At 41.6% G+C, this 18,744-nt stretch overlaps 1 protein-coding gene across 1 annotated transcript in view; it reads left to right on the forward strand.

Annotated features, from left to right (window-relative positions):
• Window positions 1-18,744, forward strand: part of YLPM1 (YLP motif containing 1) — a 39,214-nt gene that overhangs the window by 7,911 nt on the left and 12,559 nt on the right. Inside the window, exons 4-17 of the mRNA XM_075713386.1 lie at window positions 655-1,397; window positions 5,984-7,284; window positions 7,351-8,404; window positions 11,108-11,213; window positions 13,078-13,558; window positions 14,731-14,823; window positions 15,228-15,402; window positions 15,551-15,696; window positions 16,048-16,235; window positions 16,895-16,957; window positions 17,243-17,362; window positions 17,648-17,824; window positions 18,043-18,126; window positions 18,386-18,469. Of these exons, the coding sequence (XP_075569501.1) occupies window positions 655-1,397; window positions 5,984-7,284; window positions 7,351-8,404; window positions 11,108-11,213; window positions 13,078-13,558; window positions 14,731-14,823; window positions 15,228-15,402; window positions 15,551-15,696; window positions 16,048-16,235; window positions 16,895-16,957; window positions 17,243-17,362; window positions 17,648-17,824; window positions 18,043-18,126; window positions 18,386-18,469 (4,815 nt within the window). The remainder of the gene's footprint in view (window positions 1-654; window positions 1,398-5,983; window positions 7,285-7,350; window positions 8,405-11,107; window positions 11,214-13,077; window positions 13,559-14,730; window positions 14,824-15,227; window positions 15,403-15,550; window positions 15,697-16,047; window positions 16,236-16,894; window positions 16,958-17,242; window positions 17,363-17,647; window positions 17,825-18,042; window positions 18,127-18,385; window positions 18,470-18,744) is intronic.

Here is an 18,744-nt window from a genome sequence, read left to right on the forward strand (position 1 = left end):
AGTCAGCTTTTTCTGGGTTGGTGGAGTTTGTACATTAAGCATTTCTTTGTAGCTTGGGCTGTCTGCTTGTTTAAAAAAAAAAGTATCTCTTAAGTGTGAACCTAAAAATCTCGGACAAGATCAAGCCGTGGATATTAGGACCTGTATCTACACATAATGAAAGACAGTACCTCCTTGAAAGAAGCTTCATTGTGCACATAAGATCTGGCAAAAGCTTAGAGAAAAATAATTGCTGACAGCTGAAGCAACTCTGAGTGGGTTAATAGCAGAAACTGAAACCTTGAGAAATAGCCACGTACTGTATATAGTGAAAGCACGAAGATTGATTTGGGCTTTAGCAATTGTTAACATCCAGTAATAATAATACAGCTTGGAGCCCTTTGATTATAGCTTTATTCAGCTGTCCCGTTTAAAAAAAAAAAAAAGCACCAAAAAAAAAGCCTTTTGTACATAAATGTCCTCTAGTCATAAAATGTGTAAATTGTCACAATTTATTTTAGACATCACAGTTGGTGTTTGCTTTTGTTTCAGTGTAGTTATTCCTCAAGCTTCTGCCCAAGTCAGAAATTGTGATATTACAAGTGATACTGAAATATGTGGCTCTGAAAATAACTAAGATGGTATTTTGAAGCTATTCTTGTCTTCTCGTTGCAGTCAATGTCAGTAGACATGCAGCTGCGACATTATGAGGCACAGCAAAAACAGTTCCAGCAGCTTCATAAAGATTGGGAGCGATCAATGAACCAACAGTGGCAGCATCAGCTTCAAACCTATCCTCACAAAGACCAGCTTCAAGAGTATGAGAAACAGTGGAAAGCATGGGATGAACAGATGAAGGTCACTCAGTCCCATCTGCAGGAGAAAGTGAGCTCACTCCAAAATCTGAAGAATCAGTATCCTGCAAATGTTTCACTGCCACCTCCATTTGTTCCATATTCTCAAACCACTCAAGGTGGCATTCCTATTATGCCTCCAACTTTACCTTCAACTACACCTCCGCTGGTCCCCCCGCCTCTCTCTTCTGTTTCTCAGTTATCTAATTCCTCTGTCCCTTCAGGATCCAGTTCTCAAAGCAGTCAATCTACTGAGACACCAAGGCCAGCTCTGCTTCCCACCCCTGGTACCTATGCATCAAAAATAGCTAGTTCAGCTGTCTATTCACCTTATCATTCTCAAGTAAGTTCATCCTTTGGCTCTTCAGACCACGGAAAGTCTCAAGTTCATCTTAGTAAACAAACTGTCTCTATTTCATCTGAGCAAGGATGTGGGGAACTGAAAGCCACTTCTGCAGTGTCTTCAACACATGCACATACCATGCAGGATAAACCAGTGAGGTCGGGTGGATTGCTTCCAGATCCTCCCAGATCAGCACGTTTTGAAGGCCCCAGAGGCCCTAGGTAAGGATGCTTTTGTTGATTTATACATGTTCCAGGCTACAAGACTTTCAGTGATATATTAAGAAATGAACCATATATCTTATTCTCGAATCTTCCTGAGGTCATGTGAAGTGTGCTTGTTTGGTGAAGGTTTTGTTTTTAAGGTATGTACACCGTGCTCTGTATTTATCTTACTAAAGCAAGGATAGATAGATGCCTTTCAGCTGAGCATTACCTAGAGTAGAATGCTTTTTTTTCCTAGTAAAATGTTTGGGCACACTGCACCTTTTTCATTCCCGGAGACATAATATCCCTTCTATGAAAACAGGAAAGCTGTTGTAAATATTTGATATGTCTTTGCTGTCCTTAGTTTGAAGATGATAACTCACACTTGAAAGAATGACCCTATATGAAAAGTGATCTAAATTCCCAGCATTTTGTCTGTGGTACTTGGAACACAAGTTTAAGAAAATCTAAAGCAAAAATGTTGAAGGATTGTTTTTAAGGTGTTGCTATATATGGTAGCACTTTAAGGTAGGCATTCTGAAAGGGATTCAGGAAAGTATCCAGATATATATTCAGTTGAATATACTAACTTAGCTAATAACTGGCAATTTAGATGCTATTTATTTTTTAGAAACAGTAAAAAGTACTCTTTGCTTGTAATCCAGGATTGCAGAAAGAAATGAAAATTCAAAGCTGTTCACCAGTACTTTAACTTCTAGCATGAGAGAGTTCTGCAGCTATATGATTGTCCTATTCAGTGCACTTTTCAAAATGGCTGTTTGATAAGAGAGGTAGTGCTTGTCTGAAGTACAAATCAGTGTTTTTCTACATATATAGCATTACTTAGCATTCAAACAATTATAAAGAAGAGAGAGAGAGAAACAAAGATTTGAGCCATAGGATCCTAGCATTAGGATTCTTTGCCAGTTTTTCTTTCACATTACATCATGATTCTATGGTCTTCATTTTGAAGGTTGCTGTCTTTATCTAAGATACAGTTTTGTTCAAATTTAAAACTTCATTTAAATCTTCATCAGGTGGATGACCCTTCTCTTTGCTTCCAAAGTGATTATTCATGAATAATAATTCATGAATTGCTAGCAATGTAAAGGATTTTTTTATAACTTTGAATAATCTAGCCATCTACCTCCTGATGGTTTTTAAAAAGTGTTGTTTCTGTCCTGGGGATTTGTTGGATGTACAGTTCTGAACGGAGTGTTTTCATGATTAGTTAGTGCATGTCTTTTATGTGAGTTGGTTTAAAGCTCAGTGATGTGTGATGATAGGCTATGGATAATCAAAAATATCTAGAATGCACATACAGGAGCTCCGGTTTTGAGAATGCTTAACGGTATTTAATTAACACTGTAACCTTTGGGCATTCCTATATTGTGAATGCATGACCATTCTAGGGTTTTATCAAAGCTTTCCCAAAAATCTGTTTACTGTTCTCAATATAGTTAGTAGAAAAGAGAGTCCTAAAAAATTTTTAACTGAACTTGGGATAAATTAAAAATGTTGTGTGTTACCTGCTGCCATCCCAGCTAAAAAGTCCCAGGTGATGACTAGACATATAAAATGACACACCCTCCCTTCACCTCTTTTCAGCAATTAACTTTTCTCAAGAAACTCTAAAGAATGGGCTTAAACTAATTTTCAGAATTTTGGGCATGAAGTGTGTCTTACAGTATCCAACCTTCTAGCTATACCTTCCATGTAAAAAGTTGATTCTGCAAATCTAAGTTATCTTGCCACTGCGCTTTGTAATTCCTTATTTTTTCTCTTCCTGTTCATCTTGACCTGCCCCTACCCCCAAAAAAGGCAGTTTATTGTGTTAACTTATCAGGATTATTAAAATTCTTTGAGGCTGTATAAATGATCTTGTTTGGTAAATTGCTCAATGAAACAGTAAATTCTGCAACAAGTCAACTACTGTTGGTAACTAGGCGGTAATGAGTTAATATCCATAGAATCATAGAATAGTTTGGGTTGGAAGGGATCTTTAAAGGTTATCTAGTCCAATCCCCCTGCAGTGAGCAGAGACATCTTCAACTAGATTAACTGGCTCAGAGCCCCATCCAGCCTGACCTTGAACGTTTCCAGGGATGGGGCATCTGCCACCTCTCTGGGCAACCTGTTCACCACCCTCATCGTAAAAAACTTCTTCCTTACATCTCATCTAAATCTACCCTCTTTTAGTTCAAAACCATTGCCCCTTGTTGTATCACAACAGGGCCTGCTAAAAAGTCTGTCCCCATCTTTCTTGTAAGACCCTTTTAAGTATTGAAAGACCTCAGTAAGGTCTTCCCACAGCCTTCTCTTCTCCAGGCTGAACAACCCCAACTCCCTCAGCCTGTCCTCATAGGAGAGGTGTTGCATCCCTCTGATCACTTTTGTGGCCCTCCTCTGGTCGTGCTCCAACAGGTCCATGTCTTTCCTGTGCTGAGGACTCCAGAGCTGGACGCAGTCCTCCAGGTGGGGTCTCACCAGAGCAGAGCAGAGGGGCAAAATCACCTCCCTCGACCTGCTGGCCACGCTTCTTTTGATGCAGCCCAGGATATGGTTGGTTTTCTGGGCTGCAAGCGTACATTGTTGGCTCATGTCCAGCTTTTCATCCACCAGTACCCTCAAGTTCTGCTCTGCAGAGCTGCTCTCAATCCCTGCATGCCTCAGTCTGTTTTGATGCTGGGGGTTGCTCCGACCTAGGTGCAGGACCTTGCACTTGGCCTTGTTGAACCTCATGAGGTTCACATGGGCTCACTTCTCAAGCTTGTCCAGGTCCCTCTGGATGGCATCCTATCCCTCAGGCATGTCAGCTGCACCATTCAGCTTGGTGTCATCTACAAACTTGCTGAGGGTGCACTTGATCCCACTGTCTATGTCCTTGATGAAGATATTAAACAGCACTTGTCCCAATACAGACTCCTGAGGGACAGCAGTTGTCACCGATCCTCCATCTGGACATTGAGGTGTTGACCACTACCCTCTAGATGTGACCATCCAACCAATTCCTTATCCACTGAACAGTCCACCCATCACATCCATATCTCTCCAATTTAGAGAGAAAGATGTTGTGGGGGACTGTGTCAAAGGCCTTACAGAAGTCCAGATAGATGACATCCATAGCTCTTCCCTTGTCCACTGATGTAGTCACTCCATCATAGAAGGCCACTAGGCTGGTCAGGCAAGACTTGTCCTTGGTGAAGCCATGCTGGCTGTCTCGAATAACTTCCCTGTCCTCCATGTGCTTGAGCATAGCTTCTAGGAGGATCTGTTCCATGATCTTCCCAGGCACAGAGGTGAGGCTGACAGGTTGGTAGTTCCCAGGGTCCTCCTTTCTTCCCTTTTTAAAAATGGGCACAACATTCCCCTTCTTCCAGTCACCAGGGATTTCACCTGACTGCCATGACTTCTCAGATGTCATGGAGAGTGGCTTGGCGACTACGTCAGCCAATTCCCTCAGGACTCTGTGGTGCATTTCGTCAGGTCCCATAGACTTACATATGTTCAGGTTCCTCAGGTGGTCACAAACCTGATCTTCTCTTACAGTGGGAGGGGCTTTGCTCCCCCGGTCCATGTCTTGTGGTCCATCCACTCAAGAGGTGTGGGAAGAGAGGTTGTCAGTGAAGACTGAGCCAGAAAAGTTGTTGAGTACCTTTGCCTTCTCATCCGTTGTTACCAGTTTGCTAGTTGTGTTCACCAGGGGGGTACACTTTCTTTGACCTTCCCTTTCTGGCTGACATACCTATAGAAGCCCTTCTTATTACTTTTTGTGTCCCTTGCCAAGTTCACCTCCAGCCATGCTTTGGCCTTCCTGACCCCCTCCAGTGAGACACAACTGTGAGTCCCAAACATCCAAATAGCTTGTCTTCAGACATGAGTTCTCTATTTTGCATAAAATGAATTTCATTTGTTCTAGTCTGTTACATAAATCAGTATTTGAGCATACACTTAAAGATTGGATTTTTTACTAGATCAGCCTTGGTAAATATGATTGCATGAATTATTCTTCATTCATTTGCCTGACCTATTTCCTCATATTCGAGCAATAGCAGTTGTAGGTGCTCTCAAAGGGAATTAAAAAAGTGATGCAATAAAAATGTATTTGTTTTAGGCATATTATCTTGCATGGAACTGGGTGATATCACAGTTTGTTGCACTTTCTGAAAGGATTGGTATTTAAAGATTTTTCTAGATGGCATTCATGACCATAGTTAAGTAGGCTTGTTGCATACTATCAAAACAAAAGTTCAAGAAGAGTTGTTGATTGCAACAAAGCTTCTGCTAAACAAAAGCTGAAAGCTTTTTTTCATATGAGTTTGCCAGCTTTCTTTGTCAGTCAGGTTTCAGTCCTGAGATATTTAAGCCAAATTTCCTTTTAGGGTTACAGAATCTGCAAGTGGCTTAAACTAGTCTTCAGTGGCTAATATTGAATTGAAGAACATGTCTCTGTGCTTCTGCACTGGTTCAGTAAGGACTGATCCTAAGACATACTAGGATTCATCAGTTAGAAGTGACTTTTGGGGACAGTGAAACACACTTTTAGAGGATTTTAATTTGCCATGTTCATTTGAATAAAATTACCATTATGTCATCTATAGATTTGATGGACCTCGGGGAAGAGGATATGACAAATTTGAAGGCTCAAGACAGAGAGGTCCTCGATTTGACTCCCAGCGCTCAGAAGGATACAGGTCACGTTTTGACCGACAGAATACAGATGGACAGTCTTCGAGTAGATGGGGGACTATCCCACGAGGACCAGCAGCACAATTTTATACTTCGACAAATGCATCACATGGACATGGTTCCCGACCTACTGGTCCACGGTGGAGGGGACCCAGGCCTCATTTGGGACAGCAGCAGCAGCAGTCACAGACAGACACACAGTCAGAAAACAAAGAACCTTTTACAGACGTAGCTGGCAATCAGCAGACTGTAAGCAGAACACAGACTACTCCTGATGCACAGAGTGCAGGTCCCATTGAGCCAGATGAGGACCTGACAAACACTCAACAGGAACAATCCAAACCTGAAGTCAAAGAAACTATTTCAGACCCTCCTAAAAAGTGGACATGGAGTTCACATGATCCTAACCAACAAGTAGAAGAGTCCAAAGCACCTACTCCACCTATCCAGAACCAGAAATCAACATCCCTTTCTAGTAACCCTGTGGCTTTGCAGTCAGGTATTGCAAGAACAGGCGGAGCGGTAACCCCTGTAACAGGAAATCAGGATTTGGATTCACCAGACAGCCAGTTGATTGATTCAGATAGCACCCAGGGCCTACCTGGACCAGAAAACAGAGGGAAAGGGCCGTTTATGCATGAAGATAGAGGCAAGGGACCAGTAAGCAGAGGAAGGGGCCAGGGCAGACTGGATGATGGCCGTGGCAGAGGGCAGGGGGATGGCCGTGGCTGGGGAATGGGCCGTGGCCGGGGGATGGGAAGGATGGACGGTGGCCGAGGGATGGGAAGGATGGACGGTGGCCGGGGAATGGGAAGGATGGACAGTGGTTGGGGAATGGGCAGGATGGACGATGGCCATGGCCGGGGAATGGGCAGGATGGATGATGGCCGTGGCAGAGGATATGTATACAGGGGCAGAGGGCAGGCTAGGCAGGCATCCATCCGTGGCAGGGGGATGTTCAGGAGAGCAGGCAGTAGGGAGAGGATGCCAGATAGGCGGTCAGGCAGCAGTGAGAGGATGACAGATGGACGGTCTGGCAGCCGAGAGAGGGGACTGGGTGGACGGTCAGATAGCCATGAGAGGGTGTTCTCTAGCCGAGACAGGGAGCTAGCTGGGCGGACAGGCAGCCGGGACAGGGGACGGGCGGGTAGCCGGGAGAGAGGCCCGGTCAGGCGGGCAGGTAGCCGCGAGAGAGAGCCCATGCGGCGGGCAGGTAGCCGCGAGAGGGAACCCATGCGGCGGGCGGGTAGCCGCGAGAGGGGCCCGGTCAGGCGGGCAGGTAGCCGTGAGAGGGGCCCGGTCAGGCGGGCAGGTAGCCGCGAGAGGGGCCCAGTCAGGCGGGCAGGTAGCCGCGAGAGGGGTCCCATCAGGAGGGCAGGTAGCCGCGAGAGGGAAGCAGGAAGATCTGAAACGGGCAATATGGATAAACCCATTCACCTAGGAGATGACCCTGACAAACTGCCTCCATACCATCGAGATGAGACACTCAGGGGTTCGTGGGGTCATGAAGATGATAGGATGCAGGCAGAATTTCCTTTAGATAGCCAGGATGACCCTTCTTTGGAGCACGAGCGACTGGACGACTGGGAAAGAGAACGATACTGGAGAGATCACAACTCTGATTATCAGGATGATTCTGTAGATGCATATGACAGAGATGACAGGTTGCAATCCCACCATTCATTGCCACCATTATCTCCCCTACCACCACTACCTCCTTTGTCATCTGATCATGACAGACGAGATTCATGGTGGGATGACTGGAAAAGACCAAGAGAGAGGGAACTAGACAGAGATTTAGATAGGACTGGAAGATCCTCAGACATTTATGATCAAGATTTAGACAGAGAATGGGATAGAGACTGGGATATGAGACCTATGGATGACAGAGAAATGGGGAATCGTGACCTGGATATCCCTCCTCTACCACCATTACCACCTCTTCCACCTCTGGACAGATACCGTGAAGATAGGTGGAGGGAGGATAGGAACAGAGATCATTATGACAGAGAGCTCCGAGACAGGGGGGAGCTGAGGATTCGAGAATATCCAGAGAGATATGACACATGGCGAGAGAAGCAAGACTACCTTCCTGAAAGGACTGATTGGGAGAGGGAACGGTTGTCAGATAGGTGGTATCCAGATGATGGAGACAGACTGCGGTCTTTGGATGATCATTCAGATTCATCCCTTCCTCCACCTTCACATTCCTCTGATATGCTGGGAGCAGATTCAAACCTGGACTCTGACCAGTCCTTGGGAGGAGTGATGGTCCTTAGCCAAAGACAGCATGAGATAATTCTGAAGGCTGCCCAGGAGCTCAAAATGCTTCGGTGAGTTGCCTGGTTCTGTCACTTTGGGTGGCAATCCCATTCTGCGGAGATGGTGCTCCTTTCCTAATTCATTCCTTGATTTATATAGTAATGGCTTCATTTCTTTTTGCCACGGCACGACAGTAGGAGCTTATGTGGAACAAATTATTTGGAGTACCTCCATCACAGCTTTTGTGGATGGACTTTTTTTCTTAAATAGGTGGTTGTCCCTTTCTCTGTGAATATGGCATTTCGTGTTTGTTTCTTTCCAGGAAGAGATCTGTTCACATCACCTTACCAATCTTTTTGTTATCCTTGAATGCACTTGTTGATAATTGCTTTTCAATCTTTTATTAGTGTCAGATGAGCTTGTTGATAATCGCTTTTTAATACTTACCTGTCAAGATCTACATTAATGTAGTTCTTAATTTATGCAGTGGGGCCTATTTAATTTTTGGATGCTGCTTACTTTTTAATTAAAGCATATGTGGTTTTTTTCTTTTTACAACGCTCCCTCATTTGAAATCCAGCATCATCAGTGAATAATTTTGTCAAGTTTGGTTGATCTGAGTTCTGAGAATCAGCATAACAGCAGCTATAACAATCAGGAGTGCAGGAGTTCACCAAGACCATGTTTTAGAAGGCAGCTACTCAACTCTAAGGCTTTAATAGGTGTTTATTTCAAAATAAGTGATAGACTATCCTCTTAAACATCAGAAACACCCTAGGACTCAGTAAATTTAGTAATATTAGAATGAATGGAGCACATACCATCTATCCAAATGCTATCTTTGTGATTTGGTGCATGGGTTTAGGTGCATTAAATGTATTTAAAAAAAAAAAGGAAAGATGAGTTTCTTTGACTATTTTCAGTGAATGAGATCTTTCAGAGCAGATTGTAGAGAAAAGAGGAAGCCTCCTAGAGACAGAGGTTCGTATGGTTCATCCTATTCATGAGTTACTGAGAGATAGCTAAGGACTGGTGTCTAGTAAAGACAGGGGGTTAATTTCATAAGGTATGCTAAAATAACAGGCAATTAAAATGAATGGTTATAATTATTACTTTTACATTAAACCATGTTGAAAGAGACAGAGGCATTTTGCACTTTTCTTGAAGCTGTTTTGTTTTCAGACTTGTAAGATTGCTAAACATCTGTCCCATATGGAAGGTCTTAGTTGCACGCCAAAATGCAAGAAAAATAATTTTTTAAAAAGAAGAACTTTTATTCTGAATAATTTAATCTTTCACTGCAATTAGATTAATTCAACAGGTGTTAGTAACTGTGAGATCTGTATTATAAAGCAATATTTGCAAAAAGTTTGTAGCAACAGATCATTTTCAGCTTGCTGACTTTCCCATTGCTTCAGGTTGCCAGACGTGTTTTGCTGTTTAATGTGACTAGCTGCAAGGCAGTGGACTTAATCTAAGGACCATAGTTCGGGAATCACTGCCTAAGTGAATAATTTACTAGGGCTGAAATATTTAAACACAGAAACTAAAACATTTTATGTAAGTAAGTAGATACATATACCTCTTTCTAAGCCAGTAAAAAGGGGAAATATAAACATGACACTACTGATACTGATTCTTAATTTAGTATGAGAGTAATCTTAAAAATTAGTTACACTGGTACTTCTCATCAGGTTCTAATAAGCAGGTGACCCCAGTCTGAACAGTAGGAACAACTTTAAGGAGACTGCTTATGATATTTTTTTTGAGCTGAGTTATACCAGTAGTCTGGTGCATAACTGCTTTCATCTCCAAAGGTAAAGCCTTCATCTGGCTTTGCTTTTATTGTGTATAAAACAGCATACTCTGAGCTGCATGCTGTTCTGTATTTGTCATCTGGTGTATTTTTCCTAAGCCAGGTGTAAAGATGACCTTTTAAGTGCTAGCAATTGCTTAGTTTACTCTTTGCACAAATGTAGCACTTTGGATTGCTTTCTGTGAGCCAAGTTCCCCTTGCACTGAACCAGATGGACTGCTAGTCAGGATGGCCTTTGTTGTGCCTAGTACAGAGGGATCCCATTCCTAGTTGTTCTTTGGGCACTACATTAAGACACACAATTAATATGAACAAAGAGTTATTAGCAATAAAAAAGCTAGATAAAAAGATGCAAACAAAAACTGAAAGGAAATCATATTGAATAGATAGATCTTTGTAATCCAGTGGTGGCAGTATTCACTACTGGTCCTTGTCTCTGCTCCATAGACTCAGTAGCATTTTGATACATAAAACAAGGAAACGAACACTAACATCACTGCTTCTTTTTTAAATGTTAGGGTCTCTGTTGTGCTTTTTGTAGGCCTCAGTCCTGTTAGTGTGCAACCCAGAGCAAGTCACTAAGAGCACTTAGACACACATCTCCACTGGGCTTCTGGTTTGCAGTAGGTGTTGTCAGAAGCTATAAATCTAACTTTGCTCTTTAAGGTCAAAGTGGAGTGGTTCTGGCCAAGTACAAAAGCATAACTGTATATTGCGGAGGAAATTTGTGGTCAAAAAAGGAGGCAGCTAATATATTAAATACCTTTATGGTTAGGTGAATGTGAAACAGGGATTTCTGAATCATAGCGTTGGTCATGTAAAGCCTGCTCTGTCCTTTTCTTCTTTGGACGTGGCCCCTAATGCTAGCGTAATATGTGGCTTTCACTGTGAGCGCTGATTTCTTTAATTTTTCATTTAAGCTACGGACTGATAACACTTTCTCGTGATTCATGTGCAGAGAGCAAAAAGAACAGCTACAGAAGTTGAAGGAGTTTAAACCTGACATTTCCACACAGGAGTCCCCTAGATCACAGAACACAAGCACAAGGCCGGGTGCCTTTCAGGTAAATTCATCTTGTGTTAACTTAATAACATGCTGGTAGCAATTACTATTAATGTGTATGTCAGATCAGTTCTGCAGTCTGATGGTCAAACTTCTCTGTGGAATGCCTCCCCAGCAGCCCTTACAACCTCATCGATCTTCTGTTGAGGCAAAGCAACTTCATAGTTTCTTTAGATTTTCCAAAGCCTTTCTTATTCAGTCCACTGTGTCTTCTGAGCATGACCCATTGGGGACAGTAGCTCATGAGGCTCAACAGCCTAGACTGCTGTGGGATGATGTGCAAGAAACAGTGAGCTCTTCCAAAATGGGCATAAGGCTCATGGGAAGACCCTTCTGTTCCCTGCCTATCTAGGTTCTGATACTGTCTTTAATTCTGATCTCGCTCTGCTTTTCCTACTTTAAGAGCTCTCTCCTCTTTGAAGAGGTTAAAGGGAGAAATTTGAAGATTGGTCCATCAAAAACTAGGGTATTTCAATGTAGAGTGGGCATTAGCTTTCTGTTTGCTGTCTTTATTAGGAATTCTCATTACCCCCTGGAATATCATAAAGTGCATGGAAGCTCACATTTCTGTACTTCCGTGACTTCATCTCCTATTGTGATGCAAGTTATTCCTCTGCTGCTTAATTTCCTGGTTGATTCTGGGAACAATTCTTAGCTGCTTATATTTGGTTTTTTGATAATTCATACCCGGTTAGAAACCAGCTGAACTTCTGCAGTCACTCAGATTTATAAATCCTTCCTAGAACAAATAAACAATTTTGTTAAATGTATGTTGGAGGAGATACCGGAGTCAATGCACGGTCTTTATTCTGCATCACGTCTTAACCCCAAAGTTACTGGTACCAATAAATTTAGCTGTACTGACCTCTGGGTCTGACGTTTAGCCAGACCAAGCTTTGTTTGTCCCTCCCTCCAGAGAAGTGTTATGCAGTCAATGAGGCACTACAAGTTTTCTTTTTGCCTAGTTGATCTCTTCCTTGTTTACAGTGTCTATAAAGTAAAATAATGGAACAGATTTGCTACTGAGAACTGCAGATATGTTGATGCCTTTAGGAAATGACTTTACTCAGCTTTGATATTTTGTATCTCAGACTACTTCACCTATCTGCCTAAAGGTATTCAAACAACTGTTGTCTGTCTTCGGATTCCTGCCTTCAGACTTCTGCTGTGACTTTGAACTCTTATTACAAAGTTCCGCTTTGTATCTACAACCATTCTGCAAGTTTTGTTGCATGTTGCTAATAAGGCTGCCTGTAACTCGGCATCTGCTGTGATGCTGAAAAGACTCTTGTGACACAGTACATGGGGTTCCATGGGGATGTTTGGTTCATGAAGGGGTTTTGTTTTGTTGTTTTTTTCCACTGGGCAAGACCTCCCCATTTCTTACGTTGATCTGATGTTGATTTCATTAAGGGGTTTCCAGGTGATTCTGCTCTCTGGGAATTTTTCCAGTGACTTCCAGAAAGAAGCTGGCCTTATCAATCCTTTTGTGCATCACCAAGCTGCCCTACTTTCAGACTTTTTCAGCCTCCTCACAGACAGCAGGAATCTTTGCAGACAGCAGGAGTCTTTGGGAATAAAACCATAGACACTTTTGCACTGATATAGGCCTACTGGAGCTTAAATTGGTAAGGTTATTTTGAAGGAGAAAATAAATAGTATTTAAGCCTTCACATAGTGAACAAACACCAAATTAATTCAGGCCGCCAGTTCTTGAAATATTGTCCTCCTACCTGTAGCACCTTGATGGAGGTACTAGAAAATGCTTATGATTTGATTACCAATTGCCATTGTGCTTACTGACTTACAGAGGATGCGAGAAGGTTAGTTTACAGATCTACATTAAAAGTGCTTTCTGCATCTAGGTCTCTTCTCAGCTATCTTCAGAGGCACCAGTAGAAGCCCAAGCTATTAAACCTTCTCCTGCTGTTATTATAAAGCCTCCCGTGTTGTTCAGACAGCCCACCCCTGTGACAAGACCAAGTGCCCCACTGACAAGGCCTGCTACACCTATGACAAGGCCACATGCTCCAGTTTCTACTCCAACTACAACCCCAAGTCATGGTCAGTCTTTAAAACCATCACCTTCTGCTGTGGAACAGGAACGCTGGGATGAGGATTCTTTCCACGGACTCTGGGACACAAATGAGGATAAAGGAGCAAATATGGAGTATGAGTTGTGTAAACAGGAGTCAATGATGCCTCCACCCGTCTCCTCGCCTGTGAAAGTACCTGCCGTTCACACCTCTGTTCCGTCAGCTGTACAAGTGTCCCTTCCTCCAGTTATTCCACCGGTTCCTAAAGCACCTGTAATTCAGCAAACTGTGGATTATGGCCACGGGCGAGGTGGGTATTACAGTGTATTTGTCTGATCTGTAACGGAGAGCTAATGAGTCCTAGCTTCTTTCTAAAGGAGTGTGCCATGCAAAGCATGCTGTAGGTGTTCTGCAGCTGACCTGTAGGCTGCGTACATTGTGATCTAATGCTAAGCAATGCAGTTTTAAGGAGTCTGTAACCTCCAGCCTTGAGTTTAATGTTTTCTTCAGTGCTGTGATAATGAGCTATTTCACGTGAACTGAACAGTGTGTAGCCGCATCTGTTTCTGAGGACCACCAACTGATGTGTGATCACACATCAATGTTTTATATTTAGGTTGATATTGATACTTCCCCTTAATCCCTTTGTAGCTGAATATGGAAATAACTGTGCTAGAAAGTACTTTGGATTGTTACAGTTCTTAGGTGTGACTTAGTAACTTAAAGCAGAATATGACTGGAGTTTGCATTATTTATATACAGTTTAATGGGTGTGAGGTGCCCTCTAGACAAGGAGGGAGTTCTAGTTCTGAAGGGCATGCGCCCTAAACAGGCACTTAACACATAAACAGTGAAGGGCTCTGATTTTTAGTATTGACCTTACCAAAGCTAAAATTCAACACTAGTTTTTTAATAGAATTAATTTCCCTCATTCTTAGTTTTTAACAGGAGTGAAATCATGTCATAAAGAAGTTCTTAAATTGTGAATTGTCGTTTAAAGAGCATTTTTTCTCTCTCTAAGGGGCCATAACATGAATTGAAGCCATATCGATTCCGTTAAGTAGTGTTTACTAAAAGCTGTTAGAAAAATTGTCACTGTTAGGAATCTAAAGTGAACGTTTCAGTTAATATTCTTGACATTACAGCAGCTCTATGAGTTATTGAAACTTTCAGAGCATTTTAATGTTTATAATCTGACCGTGCATGCTACCTGAACTCATCTAAAAAGGCAGAAGTCCCGTTCTTAAGATAAAGTGGTATGTGTACTTATACACACACACACACAAACCCGCTTCAGACTTTCAAAACCATGGTGTAGTGTATTTATGTATAGCCCTTTTTGCATTATCCATTAAAAGAAATTTTGGTAAGTTATTCCAGTCACTTTTAATGCCATTGACTCATTGCTTTTTGTGACAGAGGAAGGGAAATGGAAGAGGGGTGTTTTAAGACCTTGATTATTTTTTTATTATTTTTAACCAGATATAACCACCAGTAAAGTGGAACAGATTCCATATGGGGAGAGGGTAACCCTGCGTCCAGAACCTCTACCGGAGAGGCAAACATTTCAAAAAGGTAGGGAGTACTTGGCAAGCTCTCAGACAGTTAGTTAGCTCTTAAGAAAAGTTGTAAGGCACTAAAAGCATATTTTAAACTTAGGAACTCTTGTTTAAGCTAGAACCACTTTATTTTCTTCAGAGGCCCATAAGAATAACGGTTTATATTGTCAAGAGGAGTAATGCAGTCAATGACCTAACCACTTTAAAAATTCAGTTTTGTAGCTTTAAGTAGGATTTCATGGTATGGTTGTCTTACAGTTTGGAAAAGAGATTCAGTGGCTGATAAGTCCATTCTAGCCCTCACATCATATGTTTCTATATACTTTTCTTGTACTCTTGTTTGTTGTTTTTCCTTCAAAAATAATAAAAAATTCAGAGTATGTTTTAGTACTTTGGATTTCCATGGGTTTCTCCTTTCAGAGCACCCTGGTCGTTACAACAGAGAAAGAGATCGTGAGCCTTATTTTGAGCGTCAAGGTAATTCTAACACAGATCATCGGGATTTCAAGAGAGAGCGGGAATTGCACAGAGACCGTGGTTCTGTGGACTATGAACGAGAGAGATTTGAAAAAGAGCGGCATCCCCGAGATGATAGGTATGTGGTTTTGGAACGCTATTGAAATCAATACAATTCATGCTGTATTGGGTATCAGGCTGTCCATTTTGCCTGTGAGGTACGTGTTCATTTCTCTCTGGAATCTATAGTAGAAATTCTAGAAATACGCAAAATACTCTTTTGGCAGGGTTCTTCCTACTACACCTTCAAGGACTCAGTCTTACCGTGACAAGAAAGACCATCCTTCCTCCAGGCGGGGTGGTTTTGAAAGACCACCATATGAACGAAAGACAGATCGTCCAGCGTATGATCATGGGCCTTCCATGTTTGGAGGTACAGTTGCTCAATCTTGAAGCCATGCTAGAATATTATGAAAAATATGGACTCCCAGAGGTCAAGATTAATTGGGAGAAGATGAATTGATTTGCAGTATTTCTTTGTTCAGAATATATAATTCAGAAAAATCTATTTGGTTGTGTCACATAGTTTTGTTTCTCAGTGGTGATGAGATCAGGAACACAACAGTTATGCTCTGCTAAAAAATGTCTTTGCAATAGGTTCAAGATTAGAAATTTGAATTATTTTGGGGACAAATCCATTAATTTATCCTAAAATAATGAAGGTCTGTTTAAATCAGCTCAGCTGGGTATGAACATCTTAATTTTTTTATTTTACTGAACTAAGAAAATTCTTCTGTCCAAACACTGGAATTTGAAGGTGATCGTAGAAATTACCCTGAGGAAAGGATTCCTATTTCTGCTCCGTCAATGCCCCGTCAACCACCACCTGCTCCACGAGTGGAAAGGAAGCCAGAATCTAAAAATGTAGATGATATTTTGAAGCCACCAGGACGGGATAGCAGGCCAGAGAGGGTGAGTATGCATTGTGAAAGCAACAGTTGGCTTCTTCAAGGTCTGTATTCAGATAAAATGCTCAAGAGTGTATTATGTTGGGAACAAGCCTACATTTGAGGAAGCTCTGGAAATTCTCTTGGTTCTTTTGCAAATGCCTAGAGTGTTGTAGCACAACTCCTAGCTATTAGGAGTTGACAGGAGATGTAAACTTCCTGGGAATGCTAAAATGAAATTCCTGTTAGTGGGTAATGTTGAAGTATTTTAGACTCTTCTGAGATCTTCACTTGGGTTTTTCGTGTATCAGAGGAAAGACTTGGCTTTACGCAGAGTCAGAGATTTGGCAATGCACCATATAAAATAAGAAAGAACAAGATTCAGGCTCGAAAACATTTAGACAAGTTTAATTCAGATAAAATTATCTGAACCATATCTATAACATCTTACGCAGTATGAGCTGGTGAGATGATTAATATCATATAGTCTTATTCTGTGGAACTACTACCATTCCTCACAACCTGCTTTGTAAAATAGGCAGCGTGAGGCATAGTACTGGCTTTGCTTGATGATATGAAAAGTGCGAGCCCAGAGCACATAATTTTCTAGAATAAAATTTTTGCAAAAGAGGTTTTGTTAAATGTAGTACAGTATCCTATCTTCTTACATGATCTCTTTTTCAGATTGTCATCATAATGAGAGGGCTGCCTGGCAGTGGAAAGACACATGTAGCAAAACTCATCAGGGTATGTAAACAACTGCTCTCTGTGCAGTGCTGCTTGTCTTTTATGTGCATTTCCTCTGCTGTTTTCTTTCTGTTTGTCTGGAATTGCAGCGTGTTGTTATTTCATGTTCCCTGTCTTCATATGGCTTATGAATTCCCTCCACTATTAGCAAGCATGAGGGATACTGCTCTCTTCTTGTTTTGAATACAGAGCAGGGGACTGCTGTTTGACAAAAGTGTTTTGAAGATCCTCTGTAGCAGAGTGGAATTTTTACAGCAAGAGCGTATATTTTTGCTTTCTTCCCAGGATAAGGAAGTAGAGTGTGGAGGACCTGCACCAAGAGTGCTCAGCCTGGATGACTATTTTATCACTGAAGTGGAAAAAGAAGAGAGAGACCCAGATACAGGGAAAAAAGTGAAAAAGAAGGTACTTCTAATTCAGTTGCTTATCTTGACAAAGAAACAAGACATTCTGGAACAACACAGTGGCAATCAGAATTTCAGTCTGTGGCTTTGGAAGAGTTCAGAGGTCTGTGGGCTGTTGTTCAAAACAAGTCAATATAACTTAAGGGCAGAATGGGCAAATTCTTAAAATTTGACTTGGAAGATGTTCTTCTCATACCAGTATACTTTGTGGTCATGACATTCAGCAGTTGAACATTAGCAATTTAATAGGTGTCCTCTTTCTTAAATGCTTTTGTCCTTGATAAAGGTGATGGAGTATGAATATGAAGCTGATATGGAAGAGACCTATCGTACCAGCATGTTTAAAACTTTCAAAAAGACCTTGGATGATGGCTTCTTCCCCTTCATTATTCTTGATGCTATCAATGATAGAGTGCGACATTTTGAACAGTTTTGGAGTGCTGCAAAAACCAAGGGTTTTGAGGTAATGAAGCCTAAAAAGCATTTGAACTTGCTAGCACCCATATGCTGCTATTTCTAAACTTTGGAATGTGAAGTCCCTCCCACATTCAGGAAAAATGCTGTGGTCTACAGTTACAAATTTACTTTTCTTAGAATGTACAACTGCAGAGTGTATCACCAGGTAGTAAAAGAGCTCTAAACATTGATTTACAATATTTATTATTGTCTTTCTCTTTGTAGGTGTACTTAGCTGAAATGAGTGCAGATAACCAGACGTGTTCCAAGAGGAATATTCATGGACGCAAGCTAAAAGAAATCAGCAGGGTAACTGTATACATCTGGAGTCATAGGATTAATGATAGGTTTCATTGTGCTTTCAGGCCTGCTGTTGTTGGAAAACTATTGACTTCTTTTAGACTACATAATGCTTACGCTTTTCCTCTGAGAAGAGCTGGTAGTTATTTCATGGGATTGATCGAAATTACTTAAGTACAGATACATCTTGTTCATGATCAGAAACCCAATTTTCCATTGAATCTGTTATATTTTTAGAGGTTCTTCATTTTTGTATGTTTTTTGTTAGATGTCTGATCACTGGGAGGCAGCACCACGTCACATGATGCGCCTGGACATTCGCTCTCTATTGCAGGATGCTGCTATCGAAGAGGTGAGAATCTCTGTGCTTGATAAAATACAAATTACGTAGATGTGACTATACTGAAAATACAAAGCAGAGAAAGGTGTGATCACAACAGGGCAGTTATACTTTGCACTGTAGAAAGCTAGAATCACCGTGTCAGGCAACTGTATTCCATTATTCTTATCAATTACCCGAACATGAAGGTACATGTTACTTTTTATCACCTTTTTGGAGCCCAGACTTAATGCATCTTTGAGTTGAAGCCATTTTGCTCTTTAGCAACTGTTGAGTAGCAGTTAAAG

The sequence above is a fragment of the Pelecanus crispus genome, chromosome 6 (genome assembly GCF_030463565.1).
Source record: "Pelecanus crispus isolate bPelCri1 chromosome 6, bPelCri1.pri, whole genome shotgun sequence".
Lineage (NCBI taxonomy): Eukaryota > Metazoa > Chordata > Aves > Pelecaniformes > Pelecanidae > Pelecanus > Pelecanus crispus.